At 32.0% G+C, this 25,911-nt stretch overlaps 3 protein-coding genes and 1 non-coding gene across 12 annotated transcripts in view; 1 reads left to right on the plus strand and 3 right to left on the minus strand.

Moving 5' to 3' along the window:
• LOC124534428 (myocyte-specific enhancer factor 2) overlaps positions 1-19,212 on the plus strand; it is a 50,563-nt gene extending 31,351 nt beyond the window's left edge. For 2 of the 4 annotated variants that reach the window (XM_047110305.1, XM_047110312.1), the window contains exons 2-9: positions 6,488-6,631; positions 10,442-10,579; positions 11,594-11,659; positions 12,417-12,717; positions 12,829-13,067; positions 13,359-13,486; positions 14,996-15,153; positions 15,308-19,212. In XM_047110305.1, coding sequence (XP_046966261.1) covers positions 6,578-6,631; positions 10,442-10,579; positions 11,594-11,659; positions 12,417-12,717; positions 12,829-13,067; positions 13,359-13,486; positions 14,996-15,153; positions 15,308-15,432 — 1,209 coding nt within the window. In that variant the 5' untranslated portion in view covers positions 6,488-6,577 and the 3' untranslated portion in view covers positions 15,433-19,212. The remainder of the gene's footprint in view (positions 1-6,487; positions 6,632-10,441; positions 10,580-11,593; positions 11,660-12,416; positions 12,718-12,828; positions 13,068-13,358; positions 13,487-14,995; positions 15,154-15,307) is intronic. The other 2 variants (XM_047110321.1, XM_047110330.1) reach the window with 2 other exon arrangements.
• On the minus strand, positions 13,652-13,723 carry Trnah-gug. Its single transcript has one exon. It is a non-coding gene; the product is annotated as a tRNA-His (tRNA).
• Positions 19,213-19,303: 91 nt separating the features above from the next.
• On the minus strand, positions 19,304-22,878 carry LOC124543559 (ionotropic receptor 21a). Its single transcript, XM_047121795.1, has 9 exons — positions 22,204-22,878; positions 21,916-22,112; positions 21,712-21,843; positions 21,460-21,621; positions 21,148-21,389; positions 20,835-20,975; positions 20,186-20,381; positions 19,922-20,120; positions 19,304-19,837 (listed from the first exon to the last, which is right to left on the minus strand). Exons 1-9 carry the CDS (start codon positions 22,876-22,878, stop codon positions 19,304-19,306), a joined length of 2,478 nt encoding a protein of 825 aa, XP_046977751.1.
• A 1,568-nt stretch (positions 22,879-24,446) lies between these two features.
• LOC124531473 (MATH and LRR domain-containing protein PFE0570w) overlaps positions 24,447-25,911 on the minus strand; it is a 97,865-nt gene continuing 96,400 nt past the window's right edge. For all 6 annotated transcript variants that reach the window (XM_047106390.1, XM_047106086.1, XM_047106312.1 and 3 more), the window contains one exon: positions 24,447-25,899. In XM_047106390.1, the coding sequence (XP_046962346.1) occupies positions 25,741-25,899 (159 nt within the window). In that variant the 3' untranslated portion in view covers positions 24,447-25,740. The remainder of the gene's footprint in view (positions 25,900-25,911) is intronic.

The raw sequence follows: 25,911 nt of genomic DNA on the forward strand, positions 1-25,911 counted from the left end.
CAAATGTTCTGCTACATTCTCACTGTAGCTTTAGCGAGAACTTTATGGAATAACTTATGAAGAATTAACTAAATGCATTGGCGTAATTTAGTACTTAATTGACAACATTATAAAACACTAAAGTTTTGTTATTAATTATTCAAACTATAAAGACTTATTGAGGAATATCAAATCATATTTTCCGGATTTCCGTGTACTGTTAGTCGTTATTAGATTTCCCTCTCATTCGCCCTTACATTGGGATTTATGCGTGGGTGGAGGTGGAGAGTGGGAGGCAGTTACACGTGCAATCTCGGCTTGCAAATGCACTATAACCTCCCTTACATATATTTCCCTCTCGGCAATATTAAAACTAAATTTCAGTATACAACAATTTACATCGTTAAATTGTTCTTTGTCAAGTAAAAAATTAATATTGATTGTGACGACAAGTTTGAATATGAATCTTTTGAAAATGTTTCTTTTTTGTAATTTATGAACGGTCTTCACTAATTTTTAAATGAAATAAATTTTATTTATACGATAAGTGGATCGGGAAAGTGTTAGTCAAAGGCTTTAATTTAAAAATGTAATGTTGAATTTTCTTTGTTAATTCGCAGGTCACTCCGAAACCTTGAAGCAAAATATACTCGCTACAAAGAGCGGTTTTTATTGAAATCATATTAAAATATACAAATTAAACCTGTTACGTTAGATTTTATAATTTGGTTAAAATCACAAATTTAATCAGTATATCAATAGGAAACCACTAAGCGATGAACAAAGGTGACCAATCTGAAACGCATATAACTAAACTAATGGATTACTTTGTATCGACCAGATACAGTAAACAAGCGATATCATCTTCCTGTAGATATACGAACATAATCGAATTTCAATCTGTTATGTGCACAAGTATCCTGGCCATTTAAATCTCCACCCACGAATGAATCTTCGGTTCACGAGAATAAGGTTCAAAATGGTGTGCCTATTATGTTAGCGTGGGCGCTTTTACCCAGCTCCCCCCGCAAGGTCACGCGGCTTGAGGAGAGCGGGGAAAACAGGTGTTCATGAAAGGTGAAGAAATGATGCGGCTGAATTTGTTTGCGAACTAGTATCAAAGTTATCAAACAAAGACTAACGAAGCAAATAAGATATGATACGATTATTGATATTACGTAAACCTCGTAAATATTCCAGTGAAGGTGCGTTGATTTGAACGTATATTAATAATTGTGTTCATTCAAGAATTAATTGTTTCTATTAAGACAGGCTGCTTGTATTGAATCGCGTTACTTATTAAATTATCTTATTATAATATATTAACTACATATTATTACAGGAACAAGTTGGTGTATAGCACACACACACATCTATATAACACGATTTAGTGTGAAATAGTTGTATATAATCTTTATCAATTAGTTAAAACCCATTCAAATGACTTGTATCAACCAGACGCAGGCGTTTAGTTGTTTACAGTCTACTTACAGTCACAGCGCAAATCTACACGTACTCTTAGACAAGGTTGTAGTTTCAAAACTTCTCCCTCGTCATATTTAACGACACGTCGACCTACTCTAGCTTGTCATTTAGTTCTAATAAGAAATAAAAGTGTTTGAAGATCAAAAAATGAATTTCTATTTACGTGAAAAAATATTATACCATGACATATATATATATACAAAGATGTAGAAAAAACTCCTTATACTTAAAAAAAAAAAACAAATATTAAAATTTTAATTTCGAATATGTTTTAACATATAGTAATTATTAATAAAATAACTGCAATAAGTGAAGAGCGCTTATACTAAATAAATATATCGAATAAGGATAATATTACATTTGATAGTAATACCCCGTGTATTAAAATGACGTAAAATATATATATATATATATATATATATATATATATATATATATAATGATTGAAACGAGATTTATTTTCTATAACATTAAAGAATATGTCAACTCATTTTTATTTTGGTGACGCCCACATAAAACGAATTCCATTAACTGACCTGTCTCAACCAGAGTTAACGCCAAAAAAATATTTTTCCGCCAATGCGGAACGAATCACTGTGGAACAAAAGACTCGACTTCGTAAAGATTATAAATCTTCACGGATATAATATTATAAAAAATTGTTTTTCATAAACACTTATATTCGATTTAAAAAAGGTTTTACGATATAAAACCTTATTTCAAATAAGAACATACGAATGAATGAATATAAATAAATAAATAAATAAATATGAGATAACATCACATACATTACTCTGATCCCAATGTAAGTAGCTGAAGCACTTGTGTTATGGAAATCAGAAGTAACGACGGTACCACATACACCCAGACCCAAGACAACATAGAAAACTAACTATATTGACTCGGCCGGGAATCGAACCCGGGACCTCAGAGTGGCGTACCCATGAAAACCGGTGTACACACCACTCGACCATGGAGGTCATCATATATAATTTAGGACATTTTCAAAGAATAACGTATTTTATTATATACTAGCGAACCGCCCCGACTTCATACAGGTACATAATATGTATCTTTATATTATGACCAGATTATATAAAATCATTATAAATAACAGTCTTATGTGTTATTTTGATATATAACCTATATTACTGTAATTTGTTTCTTCAACAAGTAACATACATACACCCATCCTCACAAACTTTCGCATTAATAATAATAATATTAACAGGACATCGTTCGGTTATATCATACAATAATGGTTAGTCGCGAAGTCGTATATAAAAACACTTAATACGTACTAGACTATAGAGATACATGTGTTAGGTAAGTTATCGAATGCCCTAGTCCTTGGCTTGGTCTTGTGTAATGCCTATATTATAATAGTGTTACAATATTAGATTAAACGTCAACAGACATAAGTACTATGTTATTGTTAAATATAATTCTAACTAGATAATTAACATATTTTATTTGCATTGATCGACATTCTAATAATTACATAATTGAATATGCAGTTTTTGATTGTTGTTTATATTATGTCAATCTCATTTGAATACATCGATCAATTACTTTCAATACGTTTTTAGTACTCGTACCTCTCACTTTGTACATCTATATAGACATAAAGGTACTACCTACACTATTTACTATTCAATAAATATAGAGCTGAACAACAAAACTTAATTTATAACCTAGATATCATCATCATTACATAGTAAAACAAAGTCGCTTACCGCTGTCCCTATTTATGGTTAGATCTTTAAAATTTCACAATGTAATTTGAAAGCGGTCTTTTTGATAGATAGATTGATTCAAGGGGAAGGTTTATATATATAGTACATTCACAATATAATAGATAATGACTGCAAAACTAAAATATTGAAAAATGTGCACATTGTAAAACATTCTGTAGTATATTTAGTATCAGCATTGCAGCCGTGCGAATCCGGGGCAAGTCGTTAGTTTCGTTATAAACCGATATGTAAGATCATAAAAGACTCATTTTACTGTATGTAATAACTACAATTATAATCTACAAATAGAATATAAATCAATATGAATCATTGTATTTAAATATTCTTATATATTTAAATAGTATACCGTTCGACGCGCGAACGTCACAATTCGCTGAAAAGCGTAGGCGTCGTAACACCCACGTCCGTTTCAATAGCACTTTGAACATTAAAAACATTATGTCAAAAACCTAAATAATACATTTATTTCCACTTTTTGCAATTACAAAATATAATATAAATTGTATATATCAGAAATATTGATAAAAAAATATAATAATACAGTATGAGAGTGATCTCTTCCAGATAACCTTTGTATGTAAGATTTAATAAAGAAGAAATTTATGCAATAAAAATAAATTATAACTATAAACATATTAGATCCTTTCTAGAAGTTGATATAACATTATTAATTATCATTATTTACTTATTTAATAAGACTCATTATTATGTCTTTACTATAAATGATATATATTATTAATAATATAAATGTGAAAGTAGCTCTGTCTATCCATCTGTCGCTCTTTCTCGACTGAACTGAATTTGATGAAATTTGGTATGAAGCAAACTTGAACTCCAAGATAGGACATATGCTACCTCTTTGCTTGAAACTGCGGAGAACAACTTGTGTTTAATATAATTGTCAGTATATTAACAATAGGCCTATTGATTTTTACATATCATAGATCCATTAAAATGTCAGATTATAGTTATTAAATTAGTATTATAAAGAGGGATTGAGAAAAAAAAGTAATTGAAGAGTCAAATAACCATCCGTATATTGTTCGTGATTCTTTGTTTTTTTCTATGTTTCGTGACGTAAATATCTGATCAGTTTCGGAGAAAGACAACGGAACCCGTCAATAAACTTCGGTAGAAATCGTTTTATTTTTTTCTGTAAAAATCTTTATTTATATTTTGGACTATAAAAGTATTTTTAGACTATTACAATGCAAATGAATTGCAAAATTATACATTAGTAATTAAATATTTCATCATTTACCGAGAATTACCTAACTTTTGTAGCTAAAAATAAATCGCACAAAGTGAATGATTTATAGAGGCGTCCTTCTAAACATTTTATCATTGCAAAAAAAAAAACTTTCCGCAAACACATTTTACGCGGGGCCATTGTTGTATTTAAAAGGTGTAAAGTGTAAGGTAAGTAAGGTAAGGTAAAAAAGATGAGGCGTGAGACCTTTTCATAATTTTCCGCTTGTATTATTTAAAATTATTATTTTCATCATCTAGTAAGTCGTAATTATTGAATATTTTCACTTAAATTTATTACAACATTTTTCATTATGTCATGCTTCTAAAACAAAAGTCCCACATAAATAAAATAAAATAACTAATAAACTATATTTAATTGCATTTGTATGCTTCCTTTATAACAATATTTTTGCCTCATAAATTAAAAAAGAAATAAACGTATCTGAAATCACGGCACGTTAAGTAAGATTTACCGTCACTCATATAAAGCATTTGATAATGCCTGATTAAACGCAAATGCCACGTAACAAGCCACCTATAAACACAGTGACCTGACACCCTCTCCCCTACTCACCCTTTACTCACACACTGACCGGCACATCTACATGCTCAGCTAAGTGCAAACATGCAACGTAATGCGTGACCGCCAACTCACACATGCGAGAGTGAGGGAAACTGGGCAATATGAGTCTGAACAAAAAGAGGAAAATGCAACACAAATAAAAAACACATAACGTTGTACTCGTTGTATACGAGTTTCTGGCTTAGTTACAGACTATATTTTGAGAAGGATAAAATATTTTAAAGCGTTTTATCTGTACCAACGTATGACCACGTTTTTAAGTTATCAGACGTTCGATGCACAAAATAAGAGACTGGTTTTATCAAACATTGCCGTTAACCAGTTTTAATTACAGTTAACTGAGATCAAGTTTAATTAATATAATTGAAATTACAATTTATTGAATTAATGGAATTATTGGAGTTGCATTTGATTATTTTTCTTCATTAATAGTCTGTGACTTTTCTTTGCTTCGCTAAAGGAGGTTTGTAGTTCCCACTACATTGTTCCACTGCCGGTTGGTATACAGCTCTACAAGTGGCAGAAACTCATCTCAGGCTACCTCACGATTTAATCCAAGCAAACATATATTATTATCCCGATTTCAACACATAATCAGAGTCAGATACATTTAGATCATCCAGGTGTTAAAATGTCATGTTATATTTTATTTATTCTATCTCTGTCTCTTATTTGTTGTCCTGCTTACGATTGATGGTAGTTTTCAGTTTCAAAATCAACAAGAAAATGTTTGTATTGATTTTAGGTTGGTACTAAATGGGGATTGTTCCTTCTTTTGTTTCTTACTACATTACTAATAATAAAAATAGTTCATTTTTAAATAGTATATAATATGATTATATGACATAGTAACATTGTGTATTCATCGCTCTCGTGATAGCCCACTTCTTGTCAGAAATCGCTTGTCGATTAGGAAAAATTTAGGTCATAGGGGCTGACTGTGGGGGTCATTATGCAAATTTATCACCTACCGCTCATGGATTTGTGAATGTTGACAGTATCGCCGTGTTTCATTTGATTAGGGCTAATAGATGAGCTCTGAATATTAATTCGGAACGAAATAAATGTACTTTTCATTTTTTTATATATATATCACACTTTAAAACACTTTTAGTCAGCGGTAGAGTGAAGTTTGTTTACGGAAGACTTCTAATCGTGATACTTTCTCGCAAGTGCCCTTGAAAATCTTGTTTTTAATGTACAGTTTTTATATGTTTCATTTCGATACTATATAAATAAAACAAAAAGACTTAAAACTACGAAAAATACCTGTGTTTATTTGTCGCACGCGTGTTACATTATATATTTTTCCGTGTATATATATATTTTTTATTCTGGTTGAAATAAAACTGTAATAAACATAAAAAATATTATTTAATTAAAAATTACCTTTATGTTAATAGCACTAAAATGCAATATTGTTTGCCAACAGATAGCTGTTGACGTCCGTAGAAGCAGCCAGCCGCCCGGCCACTGTCGTTCTCCCCCCGCTCCTCAAACCCTCTCCAAGATTGCTGCCACCATGGGTCGGAAGAAAATACAAATATCACGGATCACGGATGAACGGAATCGACAGGTTGGTAACAAAATATTATATGCCTTCGACCTTCAATTAATATATAATGAGTTGTAGACATCGTTCAAAGGAATCCGAAGAAATATTTCAATTCATCTTGTTCAAAAATTTAAGTAACTCAATAAAAGGCCAGACAATATTAAGGTTTTCTTACGATGTTTTACTTCACCATAAAGTACTATAATTAAGCGCATGAAAATTCAGTGGTTACCAATGATTGTATCCGCGATCTTCCTTTAGATCGTATTCTATTCAGTGAACATCACGGTACAAAGATTATCCAAAATAATATTTAATATTTTTAAGCACGCTCAAACAGGCAGGGACGATATAATCAAATACAGTTTTATCTTTAATTTATGCACAAATGCTGCGTTTTAAAATGTATTTATTACGCATAATATGTAACTTTGGTAAATAAGGCCATGTAATGCCGTTGAAGATAACGCTGATGCCTTTACAAGTATACATTCTCCGGTTAGCATGACACAACATTGTAGTCGTTTAATATGGAGCGTAAATCAAGTAGAATAAAAAATATCAAAAAGAGATACTTATTAAAAAATTATCTCTCTCGTGTAGAAAAAGAAAGTTTAACTCTATTTTAAAACTCCTTTGCTTATTAATTTAGTTAGAAAACCGAAACCTTTCATAACAAATAATATAAAATATTAACGTTGTTTGTTTAATTATTAATAACAACAACCGATTATGGTTTGTATTATTAAGAATTTAAAAACATACTGTAAAACAAAAAAAATAACATTTTAAATATCAGAATTAAACCACGATTATTAAATTTTATTATGATGGCAACTTTAGGAAAACATAAAATGAGAATATATACTATTATTAAACATATATAAACTTCTTTAAAATCATAACGTTTACATAACTTTAAAATTCATAAATACTTATTATTAGCTATGAAACAGCAACGGATAGACAGGTAGAGTTACTTTTGCATTTATAATATCAATAAGATTTGAATCCTCAAGCAAATATACTAAGATATACAGTACAGTTAGGTAAACTTGGCATGCGAGGAAATTGTTTGGACGTTTATAAAACATAAGACACTTGTTTTTCTGAGATATTAGACGGTATTCTCTTAAATTCAATGCGGAAAACTCTTAGTTTACTCATTTATATTCCCTAAAAAGGTGTCTACTTCTAGTTTTATCCATGATCAGGACAGCTAGGGCCTTACAAACTTAAACAGAGATTCACTTAGGTAATCCTACATATACAAATTACCAATAAAAATTAAAACGTAAATTATATACAAGGTTGTTAGAGGGTGAAAATAATGACCTTATTGGTCTGACCTAACAGATGGACATATCAGCAGAACGCGCGGCTAACATTATCGCTAGGGACAATGACCGCTCTTGCTTGTAATTTATTAATTATACAACTACATACCCCTGTCCAGTCTCCACTGAGCCATAAAGCTTCTTCGTGCTCGCTTAATTATTATAAAAAGCCATGGTGGGAGGAGGTCAAAGCTGATTGGTTTAATGTAAGCATCAGACGGCTGAAATGTTTGTTGCGAAGGTCAATTTGCATTTTGCAAGTGCTAAACTAGAATGTAGGTAATAGCGCGTAATGTGAAATAACTCGTATTTAATTAGTTTTTGTTGTGAAATGCTTTAATACCTTTTAAGCGACAGTATAAGTTGCTTATATTACTTTGTCTTCAGCATGTGATTTAAGCTGTTTTATTCTCGAGTCAATGATCGTATCATATTACTGCCACATAAATAAAAAAAATAATGCTATAAAACTACTCAATATATTGTTGTTTTGAGTTAAAATAATCAACCGGCCAATAATGGCCTACGTTACTGTTGAAATAAATGAACAGTTATTAAATACCCGATACATAAACATGTCTACTTATACTGACTCGTATATACTAAGTTTATTTTATTAAACACTTCATTGAATACCGTATGTGATTATGATGATGTTGTTCGGACCTTGGTATCCTTTGAGCTCGGCCATAGCAGCGAATCTCAAAGGAGACCAGCTCACTACGTTTGATATAGTGCAAACGAGTCCACTCTCTACTGTCTCACTTTCATAATTCGGTAAGAGTGCAAACCCTGGACTCACAGGACACTTTCGCCAAGAATTCCGGCTGTTAGTGAACATTTATCCATAGAAAATTCATGCTTGACTCCAGGACACATATGCCCAGTCGACCAACAACGGCAGTACCTTATACATATGTGCATGTAAAATGATATTTTTGTTCGAAGCTATGCGTTATTGTCAACCAATGACGTTGAATGTTTTGTATATTTTTATTATAGTTACTCTATTAAAGATTTCCAGTATTATACAATCGGTGGCATATCGGATATTATATTATAGATATACTTAAAGAGATGCATCGCTCGCCGAGCTGGTTAGTTCATAATATAATCAATTCGACGATAAAAATGTTTCGTATGATAAAATGGAAAACAGGAAACATAATTGAGAGCGAACTGAGGATATTGATTGTATTTTAGACAATAATGCTTTTTAAAGAATATTGAATACCGCCATATTAGTTCACGGAAATAAAAAAAAAATTATCTCAGATAATTTTATTAATTTCGAAAGATTTACAATGTGTTGTTATTGCATTATTCTTTGCAATAATATTTAATTGCTTAACTTAATGAATAATTTATTTTTAACAATAAATGCATCTGTAAATTAAATTATATTAAGTAAGTACCTAAGTTTTGGTTGTAGGTATAACCTGAGCATTTAAATCATAACAACACACAACACGTAAAAATGATAAATTAAGTAAAGCTGAAAAGAAATTATAAGACCCACACACAATTCCAGCCATTAACAATTTTTTTTTTATATTTTGATTATTTGTACAGAAATCACTTTCAATAAACGAAAAATTCGAAAGCAGTTCTTTTTCACATTACAAAACATTTTCATAGATGACTGCATTTTAGCAATATACTCCTCAACACTATAATAAAATTTTAATATAATTCAACTAAACGTACATACATTACAGGTCCAGCTTATAATTACTCATGTAAGTGTCCGTGACCTAATAAATTGAGAGCGATAACTTTCGACGCCGTTTTAAATACAATAATTTCTTTGTATACATACAGTATGCGCTGTTTATGAACGTGGACACATTCATAATTTTTGTCCTCATAATATTTTCTGACTCCTTAAATTGTTCGGTGAAACTGTATTGTAATTTAATTATTTTGATTTATTAATATATGATGATATAGAGGAAGCTCACAAATCCTGAAGTTATTTCTTAAGTTTAAAATATTAGGTACTATTTTCAAAATAGTCTACAAAGTATTCCATTGAGTGGCGTGTACTAAGCAATTACTACATAACTTTTATGTATGAACATAGCCATTTTTTTTAAATAGTTAAATTCCTATTTAATCTGTTATGCTTGTTCACAGTATTCAGTATAATAGTATAGTACTGTGGAATTAGAAAAAATATAAAATTTATATAAATGTAATAATCAAACGTTAAAAAATAAAAAGTTCCCTTCCTGTTAAACAGCGACATTATTTTCTTGAAATTCCAATAATCCATACAATTATCTGAATAAAACGCGTCGCATCCTGTAATTTGGATTCGGAGTATCAACGAATTAAATTCATTTAGGGATTTACGTTTAATGTAACTAATATAATAGGAAAACTATACACAACCATAATGTATTATGTTACTACAAAATACACACAACATAATACATTTTTGTTCTAAGTCAATTTATATCTTCTGCTAAATAATTCAACTATTAATTTTCAGGTGACTTTCAACAAACGTAAATTCGGTGTGATGAAGAAGGCGTACGAGCTGAGCGTCCTTTGCGACTGTGAGATTGCACTGATCATCTTCAGCTCCAACAACAAACTCTACCAGTATGCTAGCACGGATATGGATAAGGTAAGACCACGTAAACATTGGAAACGAGCGTTATAATTGTTCAAAACCTGCCAGATATGACATCGTATACCAATAGGCGATCAAGTTGTGTTACAGCGCCACCTAGTTACAAGTTACAACAAAACAGATAATATCCTACTTGAAAATATTACACGTATGTACCTACTTTTATGGTACACGGTTAAAACTATGTCAATATCGTTTAATTTTAATATTATTTTGAGATAATTTTCATACAAAACTCAAAGAAAAATTTTATAACGAACTTTTTATTTTAAATTTAATGTTAAATTCGAGATATAATTAATTATGTTAAAAATAAAATTAATTTATTTATGAATAATGTAGTTTTTTACGCTTAATTGTATTTTAATCAGTCATTTATCATATATATAAATAAGAATAATTTTGAAACCATTTAAAATAATTGTACAACAGTAAAAGTGTAATAACGTTTTTGTTTTCATAAAAACGTGTTAATTTTTTAATTGTATAGACATGATTTTTACCGCCTTGAATTTATTAAATTTTTTGTAATTTTATTAAATGCCAAACGATGCAAAACGTACATAGTACATATACTATCACTTAACGTTGATACATCAGATTTATCTTTATAAAGGAGTTTAAAAAACATTCGAATATCAGAAACAGAATCATTTTACTTCAGCATAGCAGCAGCTTTCTATACATAACTCGAATCTATAAAAAATCTACGCTACGTATCCCAATACCTACTTTTACAAAACAATAATCTCATAGTAATTTCTTACAACAACTATGCAACATTTAAATTCAACCTAATGAACGATGCGTGAACACAGAATCAGATCATATTTTAAATAAAACTGGATAATAATCACAAGCAGTAAAACAGCTAGTCGTACTAGTTACTGTATATAATTACGATTGCATATCGATAGAAATCGATTTTACACATTCGTTCAATACGCGTCAATGATTTTGTAAGTAATCGAAAATTTCCAGAATAATATTCTGATAATAAATTTCCAGGTGTTACTGAAATACACGGAATACAACGAACCGCACGAGTCCCTGACCAACCGCAACATAATCGAGGTACATTAAGTACGGCGTCATCTGTGTGCCCGTGATCGCAATGCAATGTCCATGCAAACTTGACTTATCCAATTAACAGCGCTTATACTCACAAACAAACCTAATACAACCATGTGTTACTAAAACAAACCCAAAAATATTAATAAAACTCCAGTTAGACAACTAATCGATTCAGTAGATTCCCAGTATATAAAATCGATGTTGTGAAATACACTTTTATATATACCTATAGAATTATAAATAGATAAACACCACCGAGCAGCATGTATGTTTATTTCCTGTTAGAAAAAAAAGATGAAGTACAAAACACCAGACACCCAGTTTCATACTAACAGTTTATGACCGGCCACCCCAAATATTTATGTTATTTTTTCCTTGCAGCATGGGTTTTATAAATATTTTTGTGTTTATTTGAATTAAGCGCGCCTACCTGACTCCGAGATTCGATATGGGTATAGTCAGTGTTGTAACATTGCATTCGACACAACACACAAATGTACGCTAAAAAGTTTTCACGTATAACTTAGTAGTTAGTGCTTTGTAGTTTTGTGATAGATGGCACATTTCTACCCTCTGCTACATACTGGCAGAAGCAATTATTTTGCAAATCGAATATCGAATCGTGTTTGAAACTAACAGTGTGTACAGAGGGTGATTCTAATATGTAACGAGTTTTAAATTGCATGAAAGTCATACATATTGGATTTATAATTTGGGCTCGTCAAGCCACCTGAGCTGGTTTCGCTGACACTTACAGGCACTAACAAAGAAAGAGCATAAGAACGGAGTGATGTCGCCTGACAGCCCAGAGGCAGAACCGGAATATAACCTGACACCACGGACCGAGGCAAAGTATTCAAAGATTGACGAGGAATTCCAAATGATGATGCAACGAAACCAATTGAACGGCAGCAGAGTCGGAGTCGGCGTTACCGGGAGCAACTACAACTTACCTGTCAGCGTGCCAGTCGGAAATTATGAACAGTCACTCTTGCAAGCCAGTCCACAGATGCACTCCTCTATCAGTCCACGGCCATCGTCTTCAGAAACCGATTCAGGTAAATGCGAATTATGTACAAATAGAAATAAATAAATTACTGAAAATTTTGAAAAAAAAAATTGTTGAATTACTACGTAACTTATAAGTAATATTTTTTATTATATTTCAGTTTACCCAAGCGGCGGAATGCTAGAAATGTCAAACGGTTACCCAGGAGCCGGCTCGCCACTGGGCGCGGGCTGCACACCTTCGCCCTCCCCCGGACCATCTCCCTCCCCGCACCGACATCCGCACAAGCCACACTCACACGCACCGCCGCCGCACCACTCGCCCCGTCACAACAACCTGCGCGTCGTCATACCCAGCTCCATGCCACCACCGCAAGACGATATATCTTACACTGGAGAGGTGAGTTAAACACTCCTATTAAATTATACTCATTTAAACCGACCACTAGACTACTCATGTATTGACAATTAGTATATCTACTTGAGTTACGCTAGAGATAGTTTGGCAATTGAGCATTTGACAAGATACGGGACGCCTATGCTTGTACCCAAAGACACCAGCCAATGAAATATGGATAATTATAGAATTCAATTACAAACATTCAATTGTTTGGAATGTTTTTATAGAACTATGTGTTTTCATTTCTGTTTGGCGAAGGTGTAAGTCTAATTAAAGCATTGTCCGTTCCAGACACCACTAAGCTACTCAGGACTCGGAAACTTCGGCGGACCACAGGACTTCAGCCTCAGTTCGGACATGGGCATTGGCCTGACGTGGGGCGCGCATCAGCTGCAGACTCTACAACACAACAGGTACATGTCTGTGCCCAATTTTGATACATTTTTATGCTTAATAAAATAATGCTTAAATTCATTAAATTACTCTTGTATTAATGCAATAGATACCTTGTTAATAACTAATTTGACAAAATGCCAATATGTTGTATATAAAAAAATATATGCTTCGCCGAGACAGCGTAACGCTGCCGTGACCAGGATTCGAACCTGGGTTACTACGGCCACAACGTAGGGTCCTAACCACTAGACGATCACGGCTATCGAAGCAGGTATTGGGACCTTTGAAATGTCTCTCTACATTATTCTGATAGCCTCTAGCTTGTAATTTCACGGTCAGTTGACTTTCAATTTAATGGTTGACTATAAAGATGTTGTCCATTTTGGGACAAAAAAAAATTGGCGTAAAATTATAATATGCTTATAACAATTGCCGTTTAATTCAAGTAATTAATTATTCGTATAATATAAATGCCCTTCACTATTTTTGATACTTCCTTCAAACTTTAATACTATTCACATACAAATATATTTATACAAAAAAGTAATTTATTTTCTTCATTAAGGAAAGCTTCATTAACAAAATAATACTAAACTATATTTGTGACATCAATCGAAACCTAATATAATGAAGGTTAAAACCTTCTTGAATGGAGTGATATAAAAATTAAAATTATGTACTAATTATTTTAATATAACAATTAAATCCATTACTCCTAGTCCTCGTTATAACAACGGAATTGTTACTACAATTCACTTTACAACCAGAAGTTGCATTCAGCGTAACGAAATACGTTACGCACGATTACGTCTTGTTTATTTCTTGTTTAACATTGTTAAATAGCAAAAAAATAAAGCAATAAAGCTCTTTGAATTCTTACACTTATTAAAACCATATATTATGATGAAATTAATTTACTTCGAGATCCTGTTGACTAGAAAAGAGTCCAGAGTCATTAGATTCCAATAAGACATTTTTGTTAAGTGCATAAGTGATAATAAAAATAATTGGCGCCTTAAAATCCCATACCCATCCAAGTGTCTGTATGGTAAGGACTAATCCTGATCCTGGACTAATGCTGAAGGCAGCATAAGCATTCCGAAGGAGGATTAATGTCAGGCGAATAGCCTGGGTTTAAAGTGTGTCAGGTTTTATGCCGATTACAAATTAATAGGATAGACGAATAAACTTCACTTTAATTAACGTAGACAAAAAAATATTTAAAACAGAGGTTTGCTAAGGCAGCATACCACTACTGTGACTAGGATTCGAACCCGGGTTACTATTGCAGTGAAACGAAACTTCAATAACATAAGTGAAGATATATATTTTTTTAATACATTTTCCATTTATAACATCTCTCGATAGTGAAAGTAACTAAATAATATTTTAATTATTATTAAGTGTCTATTGCATTAATATAATACAACTAGCTCATTTTATTCGTCTCAGTTTGAAACATTGTTTTTGCTATAATTTTTGTTAATACTTTTACAAATTAGACGAGGTTAATAATGTCTTGTTCTCAACAGAAGCAGCCTGCCAGTGCTAGGCGGAGGCACACCGCCGCCCGCTGCGTCGCCTAGCAACGTGAAAATTAAAGCTGAGCCCGTGTCACCACCACGTGCGCCTGACCACATGCATCGTGCGCCCGCGCCACAGCCCGCGCATTTGTCTGGAGGCATTGATGGTAATTAATATTATACCTAGCTATTGTTGTTCCACTTGCTTCATTACAGGAAACAGATGAATAGGAAAAATCGGATTTGTAGAATTTTTATGTGTAATAGTTTTGATAGATTTAAAAGTAAAGTAAAGTAACTGAGTATATTTTTCTCTTACAGGATCAGTCACGTCAAGTAACATGGGCTCGCCGGCCGGGCAAGACATGAGGCACGCCAACACCGTCCCACTAGACTACGAGCAGCCTCATACAAAACGGCCGCGGATCGAAGGTTGGGCCACATAGCTAGGCTATGAGGCCTTCGGTTCCTACCCAAGGCCCCTCCACCCGCACTGCTAAACGGCCCAGGCTAGATCCAGGGCCGCGCACCTCCAAGCCCAGCAAACGTGGCTGCAAATCCTCCATCGAGCTTTCGGTACTATACCGTCCTGGTCTACACAAAATGCTCTTTTCCTCGTAAGGATTAGACAACAAATCAAAGAACAATTCGGAAGATGTTTAAATGGTGCGGTTATATTGAAATATACATTTGTTATTGGAATCTTTGGAGTCATCAGTCCTATGGAAAAGGGCAGATTAGTACTACGCTGTCTTCAAACCTTCGTTTCCCGTAGATGTCGATGTTGATTAATTGTTTATATTCACAACCCTTCTATGATACGTAATTATTAATGTAATGCACATTCAAGTACACTAAAGAGTAAGGATTAATGTTTAAATTAAGTACAACTATGTGTTATAGATGCAACCCTGATCAATTTTAAACTTTAAACGTATCTAGATAGAATTCAATTTCCCTTGTAAATAGCGACATTATATGTGCAATCCGTGCCATTATCTGTTTAGCTTATAGTCAATTAGTTATAGTGGAAACAAATTCTGAAGTTCGGTGCGTGAACTGTTTCGAGCAGCCGGAGGGCGTGATGTGCGCGACGAAGTGACCGCAGTCATGTGCGAGTGCGTTGAGAACTAAACCGACTGTTGACTTTGTGTTAGTGTTTTAAAGTTTTTTTGTGCCATTTTAAAATATCATTAGTGCGACATCCGAACTTTGAATCTTTGTAAATTAAGTAAGCGTAGCGTCATCACAGAAGATAATAAGTTATGTATTGGAAAATGTACTTTATCTATTGACATATTTATACATGAGAATCATAATGATATTTACATAATATGTATACACGTCCCGTTAGGAACGAATGTTATGTAATGTAAGTAGGTAAAGTTAGGTAGAGATGACTATATAAAGGTACCACACGAAGCTTTAAAATTCTTATGATAACACTCGCACTCTAAGCAGTCTTGTAAGTAAACACGATTCTATTTATACAAATTTAGAAATCCTATTAAAATTTAGAAATCATCACTTGAATATTAATTTGTCTATGAATTAAACTGAAATAGAAAAAAAATATAAAATCAATTTTGTTTTCTTATTTAGAATGTGCGGGGGTGTCTAATTTTCAGACCAAAAACCAAGTCAATTTTGAATATCATTGTAAAACAGTACTTCTAAAGTACCCATGTTAGTGTTGTATATTAGTGGCTATTATTGGTTGCTATTGAAAAATGAAGCTTGTTGTTAGTAAGAAAAAAATATTTTGTTAATGTGATCTGAAGTGTTACATTAAATTCGTATTTTAAATAGTCCTCAACACACACTACATGTTAATGAAGTTAGCTTTACTCAAACACAGAAATATATTTATCACTAAATCATACATATTTTCGTAAAGCACTATTAAGTCACAAGCCACCCTATTTTTAGATCATGTTATATAAACATTAAATCATAACGGATTTCCTCATTATAATATTGTTGTTACCTAGATATCCAAAACGACCACGTAATACTGTAATTGTTCAAACGTTTCGAATTATACTTTTAAATCACAACCTAATACTTGAATTTGAAGAATATATATTTCTAATTTGAAATGTTTTAACACTCTTAAATTCACGTATGAGGTCCCCATATCTCCTCACTGTAGTTGCCTTACTCACAGTGCCTAAATGTACCATATTTTACCAAATTTGTATCGTACTATACGTTTTGTGCATCGATTTTTTCACATCCTAATATTTTTAAGTATTTACAATATATAAATATATATCTATAAATATATATAAATGTTAATATTTGCAATTGGAAAACTATTTTCATTTGCATACATAACAATGTGTTTGGACATGTTTAATTGATTATATCATTGTACAAAATGTAAAGAATTATTTAGTGTTAGAATAATAGATGGAAATGTATAATCGTCAACCGTATTTGATCGTTAGAAAAAATAAAAATTAACAATTTCAATGTTACTGTTAAAATAAAACAACTATTAATAAATCGAAGAATATGCTTAATTCTTCAAATCACAGTAACAAAATGTTAATGTATATTTGTTAAAATTTGTACAGGGAAGTACTCAGTTTGAAGTTCAAAAGTCTGAACGAATAATAATTGTATTTTCGCATTGTAAAATATTATACACAACTAGATGTAATACGAATTAATATTTTATTACCGGAGCATAATAAACGTTGGCCCTTGTTTGAGGGAGTATATTGGTACACCGTAAAATAATGTTTAGTCTAAAATTGTTAATGTGATATCAACACACTGCACTGTTACGAATATCGTGTTTCAAATTCTAAAATTGCGTTATATCCATTTGTGATCGTTTTCGATCGTTCGTTCCTAATTGTTCCTTTCAATGAAAAGTTCGAGTGCTTTATTTGTTGAAATTTGCTCAACCGTTACATTTGGCCATTAATCCGTGTTTCAAGGATTCGATTATATTTTCTTTATCTTACTAAAGTAGTAAATTCTTTATTGATTTCTCAGATCAATTCACGATCTTTACTGTTTGAATAAAATTATATCAAATAGCGAACAAGATATTATGAGAAATATTCAATGTTGAAATGAGAAATCATTCAAAGACTTGCAACCCCATTCCGCTATAGGATGTTTAGTGAATTAGATACAATACACGTTGTTACCTAAATACCTATCACAATTGATTGCACTGATCATGTTGTAAAACAACACTTATGTATAAAATTCAGTAAAAATGTTTTAAATATTTTTCGTGTAGTAGACTTAGGGACAATACTTTGTTTGTCTGTTTATGTGAGTCGTTCACTTATTATAATAATGTCTGATAAGAGATAACTATGTCGATTGCACTTTACGTAATTTATCGACTTTCTTGTATAAAAATATATCATCAGTAAGCTGGTATTGGGAGCATTATTTCCGAGGTTGTGAGCTTTGCTATCGGGAATGATTTCACTTTATAATTAATATTTAAATATAATATTCATTTCACGCACAACCGTGTTGTGTGTTATTGTAAAAAGTGTTTGCATTGTTTGTTTTGTAGACGTATCTACTTTGTGTATGTTTTACCTGTATTTATCTAGCTGTGTCACAATAGCAAAGAGTCACTTCAGTTTTACATTATTGCATTTAAATGTTGTAGTCATAAGCATATAGCATCCGAAACCAGCATTGGTTTCGACGTAGTACATAATAGTTCTCTCGTCCACTTCCCCTTTTTGCTATTGCCTCACAGCGATCGTGGACAACCCAGATAGATTATTGGTATATGAATACATATCCTTATTGAATACTCAAGTCGATTTCACACTTATTTCTCTTGTAACATCAGTTGTGCAATACATAATGTAACAAATCGCTTAGGTAGGTATTAGGTATATTTTTGTTTGAATTTACAAGATGGTAATGCAAATCTGTTGTATTTTATCGATATTTTTACTGATAATAATGAGGATACCTAAGATTTTCTAAGGTGCCTCGTGGAAATTTAAGTCATAATGTATAATTATTTTTAAGAAGAGGCCGGGCCAAATATTGCATTAATTTAGGTCTTACAGCGCCTGTGTTTCTGTGCGGCAGCCCAATCTGCCGTATGTGTGAATGAGTAACGATAATAACATCTCAATGGTTGAATGGAATATTAATGTTAATGGACAGTGTTAGAAAATTGTTATAAATTATTTTGATGACTGTTCGAAGGATAATAAAGAGTTGGATGTCAATATGGTTTTATTATTTTTATTACATATTATACTTCCAAGCATTTCGTGCATTACAAAAACGGCTATAAGTAGTGCGAGACAAGAACTAAGCCTATTTAGTATCAACAATATCTCCAAAAGCACCTTTTGATGCAGTTTCATTTCTGTTGATGTTATCTGATATTGTTTCGATAAGCTTATTTTCCTTTTCAAAAATTTCTTGGATTTCATAATCTAAATCGATTAAACTGGATCGCCTAGAATCCCAAACTTCTTCATTACAATCGTTGTGTATTATTATACTTTCTTGAGTAACAGTTATAATTTGACCATCACAAGTATAATCAGATTCAAAGCTAGAAGCCCTCTCTACAAATCCTACTTTATTTTCGGTGTCATCACTATTCGCTACTTTCGTCTTCGCGGAAACTTTTGGCGTATTAGGAAGTTTTTTTGGCGTCTTCGTCGATGTGATTTTTTTACCTAAATTGCGACATCGTTTAGTAAATCCTCCCATCCATTCTGATAAAAGTGCAGTAGCCGCTATGAGACACCCTGCACCCAATAATAGGAACATGCCTTGTGTGTCTTCCAATGTTAAGCCCTTTTCCTCAATTGTATTCATCTTTATCGGACTATGTACTACCTAAAAAATCAAAATACGATGATTTTGCAAAAACATTCTACAATTATAAATTTATATACATTCCTAGTAATTTAATATATTTACTGATAATAATCCTCCTGTTTTCGTCCTCTGCATTTCCCATCGAACTTCATCAATTAATTTATTTATAATACCACTTTGTACCATCCTGCTGATATCTTTACTTAATTTTGCCCCATATAAAGAATTATTTGGAAAACCCACGCTAACTCCAAATGGTACAAAACATTCATTGGATATATGAAGAAGTGAACGTTTCGACCTAAAACGTTATTATTCTTTAACTACAATATTTTAATATTATTTGATCAATGAAACAAATCTTACTCCGTTTTTGTAAAATTCGCTTGTGCTATATATTCCAACTCCGATTGTGATCCCAGAAATGCATAAGGCCAGAAAAATGCCTCAGTAGTGTTCTGTATACCAGTTTTGACATCTGGTACAAATTCCAATTTCCTCAAAAGCTTATTGGTTAAGGCATCCGATGAATTATAGAACCACCTTTCCCAACCACCATGATCTAAACAAACACATGATTTATTTAAAATGTATTACTATTATATCTACAGCTGAGATGGCCCAGTGGTTAGAACGCGAGCATCTAAACCGATGATTTCGGGTTCAAACCTAGGCAACACTGCTATATATATGTGCTTAATTTATGTTTATAATTCATATAGTGCTCGGCGGTAAAGGCAAACATCGTGAGGAAACCTGCATGTTTCTAATTTCATCGAAATTCTGCCACATGTGCAATCCACCAACCCGCATTGAAACAGCGTGGTGATTCCACCACGCTGTTAAAACAACATATTCATGTTACAAATCTTCTCCTTAATGGAAGAATGGACCTAAGCCCAGCAGTGGGAAATTGACTTTACTATTATATTTACTATTATATCGTAGAAATTGCTTAAAGACATTTGAAATATTATTAATAACTGAAATAAAAATGAATTTAAAAGTGTCATACCTAAAGTTCCAACACGATAAAACCCCGCCAGAAGTTGTGATATCGTATCTACCGTCTCCGGAAATATTGGTAAAGTTACAAATGCTATAATTGATCCTGTGTAACAACTTGTTATAATGATTGTAAACAACCAATACCAACCTACAATGTTATAACACATGTAAAACTATTTGATAATGATTTAGTAATTACAGTTTTTAACAGTCCATTGTGTAAGGGAAACAAATAATTAATATAGTAATCTTGCTGTTACCCACAATTAGGTAAATAATTACATTATGATTTTAATTTAACGTACGTATAAAAATCATACCTATTAATAATCTTGTAGTTATTTTCGTTGTTTTACTCCAAGAATTTTCACCGACAAATGTAAAACAATTAGTGAACGTCCCAAAGACGTACCAGAACATGTTCTCAATTTCCCCCTTGTTGTGAATTAAATGGCTTAAAGTATGCTTGTCTGAGAATGCCAAAGGGATTATACCAATTAAATAAGTAAATGTTAAAGCTACCCAGACATGCCAGTGGAACGGACCTAGTATTGCTCGATAGCTGAAATATTTAGATGAAATTATATATCACGATAAGTTATACATGAACCAAAATATCCGACTTTACTGACCGAGGAAGTGCAGTAGATGTTAATGTTATAAATGCTGCACAATCATGAGAGTGAGAGAAACTGACATCCATATCACGAGCTCTTTCTTCGGTTATATACATACCGGCTATGCCGATATCAACTCGACCGGATATTATCTCTTTAGCAACAGCATCACCAGAACTTAAAAAAAATATCAGTGTTACGATAATATTTTATTGAATGTGTTGATACTTTACTGAAATGTATTTATGAAGAATTTTAAAATTTTACCCTAATTGCAGTTCCCGAGGTTCAACTACTTCGATAGAGAAATTGTTTCTTTCAGCTAGCAGTTTAAGAATTTTTATTTCAAGACCATTCCAAACTACTCTTGGATTTCCACCATCCGAATCCGTTTCTATTCTAAAAAGATTAATACATATATTTAGTCATATAATTTAATAATAACAAAAATAATGATTAATAAATTAGTACCTCCTAAACACAAAGGGAGGTTGATCTGCAGCGGCAACTAAAAATCTGTGACCAGCATAGCCTTCTGTCATTTTAGTTGGAAATAAATTTACTTTTCGTGAAAATTTTCCATGACTCCAAGAACATAATATTAAAGGCTTGCTAGTACCCAATCCGTCTGTATATAAAATATGAGTGTATAATATGTACGCCGCTTCCTGTTAAATCATTTATTACTTAATTCATTGTATAATTCAGATATATGTATACTAATTATACCTTTCGGAAGTTTAGTTTTTAAATGCTTACCATGCTTTCGTCATCCTTAAAACTTTGTCCAATGATAAGTAAATTAACTAAATATTTTGATACAGGTCCCGCAAGGAATTCTTGAACAGCCCATTGTGAAGATCGTGCGACCACAATAACCTTGCTTTCCGATTGCTTACCCAAGACTTTAGCACTTCTCATCACATCAGTCAGAAAAACTATGAAATGATGACAGTTTCGTCTGGGCTGTAGCAACTTCGGCTCTTCTAAGTAATCATTTTCACCTATGTACCCATGCATAAACGAAACAGGGAAATTTTTGAAGATGTGTTGAAACAAAAAGCTCTCACTCGACTTTATTTGGTCATCATAAAGTATAACTGGCGTACAATCGTTTAAATATGTCAATGTAATGTTATTTATTAGATTAGAAAGAGACGATGTTTGATCGAAATTAGTATTTTTTCTCAGGAAATTCTCATGCCAAATCTCTTCTCTTGTTTTCGGATGTCCGCGGAAAACTGGATCAGCACCACGCTTAACCTTTACCGAACTTTTAGTTTCTCTTCGAACTATATTTAGTTCGAGAGCATCAGATTTGAGTTTATTTTTTTCAGGTTTTAATAAATGATATCGATTCTTAAAAAACAAAGGCTTGTGGTAATTTTGTAACATAAATTTCGATGTAAAATCATTGCTTTGTTCACAAATCATTTCTTGATAAAAATATAGTAAATAAATAATTGTGATTATTAACTTCATATTTTAGTATGGTCTTTGTTTATTACTTGAAGCTTAGATAGCATAATGTTACTATAACTTATCAAGCCTTCTTTTTATAGGCCTTTGCGGACCTTGGCTAGACTTGAAATAAAACGTATTGACATTTAGGCAGGTGTTATGATTGAAAATTTATTTTTTATGAGCAATTCTGTTTTCACGGTCAGGGATATTATGTTATGCATGACTCGATGATTCTATGACGTGTTTGTATAGAACACAAATTAAGTTCTTAGAAATTCTGAGCTTTTAGTAATACTAAACATTATTTTGATAAATTTATTTAAATTTTAAATTATTTTAAAACAACCTAACGACAAATTCTATTTATATAGAACCCGCTACTTTAATAAATCATATCTGGATTAAATCTGGGAAATATTGTATTATTAAAATTCTTCTCCTTACCTTCGCGTTTACCTTATTTTCTTTGTTTAGAATTTTTAAAAGTTTTAGCAAAAGTTCACTACCTTTTTTGTTATTAGTAATTTAAGAATATCATCATTACATTACTTTACATTTCGTTGTTGTCTTTTATCATATATGCTAGTTGTATCCCGCGGTCTCGGTCGCGTTTTAGGAGTTTATTTGTCATGTGTTGAGCAAAACAATAGCCTAAGTCCTTTCTTGGAGTTCAAGTTTGCTTCATACCAAATTTCATTAAGTTAGGCTCGTTTGTTTGGTAGTGAAAGTGCGACAGACAGACACACAGACAGAGTTACTTCCACATTTATAATATTAGTATAGATTTATTTATTTTCACAAAATAGTGTACTTTTCATTTAGCATTATTTATACCATTAATTAATTCAAATAACGCTGATATCAAGTGACATGATTTTTAAAATGTCTAAACCAATGATACATTTTTGTATAATATAATATCATTGGTCTAAACTAATTGTTTTATATTATACTCATTTTCTAAGGAATAGAAAACTAACCAATTTAGTTGGCGGTTAAAGGTTTTTCAGTGCTATTTGAAAAATAAATATATGCCAGGAATATCAATACTCATAATATCTCAATATGTTTATGTAGGTCCGCTCTTTCTGCGTCACGCTTTTGCACTTATAGTACGACACATATTAGATGTAGAATCGGAAAATGCAATGAAATGAAAATAAAACCGACTACTGCCGATTTACACGACCAATAGAAATAGCTCCCTATCGCGCCATTCGACGCTATTCGTTGCTATATATTTCCGTGTCAGTCCAACCAGAGAAAACAATTGTGCATGTAAATCGACGTGTCTAATTGACGAATATATTAGGTCATATGATATTACAAGTTATTACGTTTGTGTAGAAATCATGAGAAATGAATATTGATAATTTGGGATCGCTATCCCAAATTATCAATATTAGTACGCTTACTCAATTCGAATGTGATCAGTTTTACGAATTTGGCCCAGTTGTTTCGTACTATACTTTCCTTTTGTACTGTTTTGTTGAAGAAGATTCAGTTTTGTTAGTTTTAAAATAAATAAAACACCAAACTAATCATATCATTTTATTAAGCTGCACATCTTGCGTTCATTACATATCGAAGTAATAAAATTACCTGAATGAATACAAAAAGTACATCTGGTAGAAGAAACGGGTCCCAGTATCAAACATCACATACGACATGCATCAAAAAGCCGATAAAAAATAATTCAAAATATTTATTAAACACAATTCGCATAAGAATGGAACTACCAATTTTAAATACTATATCTATATTTACAATAATAGGACTTATAAATATTGCAAATTTTTAAATATATTTTGCAAGCGCTACTATTGATTTAGCAGCACCCAATGTGCATTGAATTATACACTGCGATAAAAATTATATCTAAAATAAATGAATACTAAAAAAAATTGAATTTTCAAAAAGTTACAATAATAGAGATTCCAAGCTCCATAATTTATAATTTCTAAATGATGATAGCGATCACATTAACATGTGCTTCATCACAAATGCGATGTAGACAGACGTTCACGGGACGCTATATTTATATACGCCGAAAGTTCGCCTTGTCCAAACACAAAACACACGTTTATGACAATTTCCATGATTCTGAAGCGCTTACAATTCACATAGTCTTAACCTAACACTTAACACAAAGCACTAACTATATTTACAATTGTATAAAAAGGCAGTGTTAACCACAACGCTGGCAAGATAGGAGAAGTATTTCTAAATTTTAATATGGCTCACATTAAAAATTATAATCTGTCAAAATGTTAATGAAGATGATTTCAATAATTATTGAACTGATAACAATATCGCAGTTAATCTCATTGCTATTTGAGTAACTTTGTGATTTCATATAAAATTCTTAATCCTACTGTATGTTCCATTCCAATATAAGTAAATGAAAATACCTAATTTATAAATTATTACAAGAACACTATATAAAGCAAAACATCGTAACACCGACGAAGTAATTAAATAAAGTTACTAATAATGTTGGATGCATTTTTCTTTCTAAACGGTTGAAAACACATAATATCACAGTTTCCAATACATTACAACTTTATCTAAAACGGAACGAAATGTAATTTATTATAAAACAATCAAAAATCTCTTTCAAATATTATGAAAACGTGTAGAATTTACAATTTTTGCTTTGTGACCATCTACTCTAAATGGCACTTACTAGTTGGTGACAAAACAATTTCTATTGACAATAATTTACTAGAGCGATCCTTGCCTCGTTGGCTTACAAATAAAAAGCAAATACTAATGGATCGTTCTTCGGGATGGATATTATTTGTTTTGTAACTACTTAATTGGTAGGAATATTTATTCTTCGATGTCATTGTCGATGCGCGATGATCTTATTCCAGTTTTGCCAGTCCAAGGGTATATTTCTGGACACGGTTGGCACGTCCTCATGTATCTTACTCCGGATTTGTGCCAAAGGTTGCATACTTTAGGATTGTTACATTTCTTAGGCCGGTCCTGAGGAAATAT

This window comes from Vanessa cardui, chromosome 1 (assembly GCF_905220365.1).
Source record: "Vanessa cardui chromosome 1, ilVanCard2.1, whole genome shotgun sequence".
In the NCBI taxonomy this organism is placed as follows: domain Eukaryota; kingdom Metazoa; phylum Arthropoda; class Insecta; order Lepidoptera; family Nymphalidae; genus Vanessa; species Vanessa cardui.

What these genes read in the sequence shown, in the direction of transcription:
- LOC124543559 (XM_047121795.1), bottom strand. Translation starts at nt 22,878, where the DNA reads ATGATTTGTGAACAAAGCAATGATTTTACATCGAAATTTATGTTACAA. An exon ending in TTAAGGATGACGAAAGCATG is followed by an intron (nt 22,113 to 22,203) that starts GTAAGCATTTAA and finishes ATGATTTAACAG; the next exon opens with GAAGCGGCGTACATATTATA. An exon ending in TTATCGTGTTGGAACTTTAG is followed by an intron (nt 20,382 to 20,834) that starts GTATGACACTTT and finishes GTGTTTGTTTAG; the next exon opens with ATCATGGTGGTTGGGAAAGG.